At 45.4% G+C, this 3,075-nt stretch overlaps 1 protein-coding gene across 1 annotated transcript in view; it reads right to left on the bottom strand.

Moving 5' to 3' along the window:
- Positions 1-3,075, bottom strand: part of LOC103918947 (zinc finger protein 618) — a 45,835-nt gene that overhangs the window by 28,064 nt on the left and 14,696 nt on the right. Inside the window, exons 6-7 of the mRNA XM_009326375.1 lie at positions 3,022-3,075; positions 1,846-1,902 (exon numbers count right to left, since the gene is read on the bottom strand). The exon at positions 3,022-3,075 is cut by the window's right edge and continues 2 nt beyond it. Of these exons, the coding sequence (XP_009324650.1) occupies positions 1,846-1,902; positions 3,022-3,075 (111 nt within the window). The remainder of the gene's footprint in view (positions 1-1,845; positions 1,903-3,021) is intronic.

Here is a 3,075-nt window from a genome sequence, read left to right as displayed (position 1 = left end):
GGAAAGAGCATAATGTACCCAGCTGGGTGACCTAGAAAAGATACTGCTGCTCTGTTTGATATCACTATAACTGAGCCCGTGACACAAAACTCACATCCACAAAGAGCAAGTGGTACAGGGAATGAAGCATTTAACAAGGCCAAGTCACACAGCTCTCAGGCTGCTCAACTGGGACCTCCCAAACCTGGGGACTATTCTTTACAGCAGCAGGAGTTTGGTTTTAAGCAGCAGATGGGAGTGGGGAGGACGGAAATGTCCGTCCTTCTGTCATTCTCAACCACATTATCACCAGCTGCTTCCCTGCCTGTGTGAAATCTGCTGGCTGGAGCACAAGAGAGGACAAGCCAACAATGCCGGAATTACTCCCAAGAGTTCACATCACACATGTGAACACTGAGCCACACAGAGTTCATCCCACCTACTGAAACACAGCCATGGAAAGAAGGAAAACGGGGAGGTAAGGACATGTCAGCTCTTCAAAAAGGAAGTTACTGAGAGCTCTGCTTGGACACCCAAGCACGCAGATGCCTGCAGAGCTTTCCACAGCCTCTCTAATCACCAGTGCTATTCGTAGTGTGACATAGTGATGTTCACTCAGGCTGCTATCAATGAGAACATTTAGACTGACTCCTGAGAACAAGCAGAAATAAAAAGAGAAGAAATGGCTTGGTGCAAGAGATGGAAAAGAGCTGGAAAATGGGACACGCAGGAAGCAGCACAAAGATGGAGTCAAGCGGGGAAAGCAGGCTGAGGAAGAAAAGAGGATGCGGGATAGATAAGGGAAGGGGGAAAAGGGAAGACGTTTATACATCCCCATGCACCAGTCTGGCTTTGAGGAGTGTGTCAGCTGCCTAATGCAGAAAAGAACTGCTTCCAACCAGAGCCCAACTCCCCTCAAACCAGTCCTGAGCAGCTCACTCAAGTTCCTCAGCTTTCCTGGCTCAAACAAAAGTTTAGGTGAGCACCTTGCAACTCCCCTGCAGCCTGCCAGGCTAAGCTACTAAAATAAACTGATCATACATGTGGTGCAGACAGAAACACTTCTTACAATGAAATAAGTCGAGCAAAATCATATGAAACTCACTACTCAATTTGTAAGAATTTCTGGCTTTGTTCTGATTTTTACTGTGAGCTTTTACTCATGTGCTTTAAATGTTGCAGTTCAGATAGAAACAGATTCAGAAGGATGAGTGTGATGCGAGCTGGTACAAGGAGATGGCAGGGAGAATCTGTGAGATGTGTCACAGCAACAATGTCTCAGTATTTAATAGCAGTTCAGACAGAACTAAAGTCTTGGACTATTCAATACAGCCACTCTTTTTTTGTGTGTGCTTCTTGTCAGTGGTTCCTGGACCCCCCCATGCTAGAGGTTCATTTCCCCTCCTGCAGCTTTCTTGGCTTTATGGATGAGCTGTTTGATATGAAGGAAGATAATTCTGTCATGCCTCTGTAGGCTATACAGGGCTTGAGAGAATAAAAAAGGAACAATCTAAGGCTGCTACTTTCAAAGGGCTCCAGAGGAGTCAGGAACCCAAATGGTATATTGTCATTTAAAGACATGCACTTAAAGGCTTTGAAACCCTTCAGACAAACCACTCATACTGCCCACAGAAGACAAGACATGAGGATCAGACCTGCTGAGAGGCAAGTGGCCACTTTCAGAGCAGCAAGTCAGGCTAGTAACTCTTGGCAGTCAGTGAACTACACTGTTTTGTGTCATGTCTAACAGCCTGGTTGGGCTGACTGAAGACAGACTTGGCCAGCCCCTAAGGACTCCTGACTGCTGCTACCCAAGTGGAACAGGACTAAAGAGTACAAAGGCCTGAAACACAGAGACAAGCTCACCTGATGGGTTCTGCTTACATCTCTTTTCTTTAGGTTTTTCTGTCCCCGAATGAACAGCTGTAATTGTGGTGAATGCTTGGATTAGTACAGGATTGTTCCCCAAAACATAATATGCAGTATTTTAGTAACAAACAACTTTTTTCCCATTCACTATCACCCACTCTGCTACTGCACGTGGGTTTTCCAACACCACTTCATTCCTTTTCAACATGGTTCCAGAAAGCCCCTTATTTGCTTCAGAGGCAGACATAAACCCCCACAACAGACACTGTGTAACCTGCTCCAGGGAGAAATCCCTTCCCTTACCTGTTCATTCCAGCTAGCAGTGTTGCAAACACCACGTTTTGGTATTCTTCAATGGGGAATGGAGGGAGGCCAGCCTTTTCTGCTGGCATGTTATTTATCTCTGCATGAAGATGCTGAAATTACATTTCATATGGTCTGTCTGTTATGCTCCAATTAGGGAGCATAAGAGAATGGCAGTGTCCCACTTGCAGGCAGGGGGATACATTGGCAGGATAAAAATCTGATAAAGAAAACTCTATAAATGGTGTACCTAAACAAAATTGTCTAGGCCAGTGGTTATGTTTAGTTACTACCACTTGGACGTAAAACACAAAGGAAACTCCTGAAGTGGGGTAAATTTTAATTCCTTCTAGCACATGTATTCTGGTCCCACATCTACACATCCGATATGCTGTGACCTCCACGTAGTAAACTCACAAACAGCTGGACTCTGGTTACAGCGATGTGTAGATAAACTGCCACATTTAGCATCACTGTAATATGCAAACTGCTGTTCTACTCATAGTGCTCAAACTTCTCTTGCTTGTTGAGAATGGCTTTGCTTCACAAGGACTTCACTGATGCACAAAGAACGAGTACTGCTTTATCTCCATCCGTATTCCCCTTTGTCTACATCTTTGCTCCTCACTGAAAAATCTGTGCTAAAGTACATGGACCTTGGGAGCAGGATCCCCACATCATCATTTTTTACAGGCTCTGGAGTGCCAGGAACCTGGGGAGGATTGAGAACACGGCAGTACCCCAGGAAGGCTAGCTGCCTGCAAGCTCAAAGAAGGTACCCCAAATATATAAACAATCACCGATCACAGCTGAATCCTGCTCTGGAGAGGGACGTGGTAAGCAACAGCAGGAGGGAGTGAACACACTTACCGCTGGAGTTCTGAGAATTGCTGTTTGTTTCTTCAAAGTTGTTTTGCGCTTTGC

The sequence above is a fragment of the Pygoscelis adeliae genome, unplaced genomic scaffold (genome assembly GCF_000699105.1).
Source record: "Pygoscelis adeliae isolate BGI_AS28 unplaced genomic scaffold, ASM69910v1 Scaffold436, whole genome shotgun sequence".
Lineage (NCBI taxonomy): Eukaryota > Metazoa > Chordata > Aves > Sphenisciformes > Spheniscidae > Pygoscelis > Pygoscelis adeliae.
The sequence above is the reverse complement of the archived record's forward strand: the minus strand, read 5'-3'. Positions and strand labels throughout refer to the sequence as shown.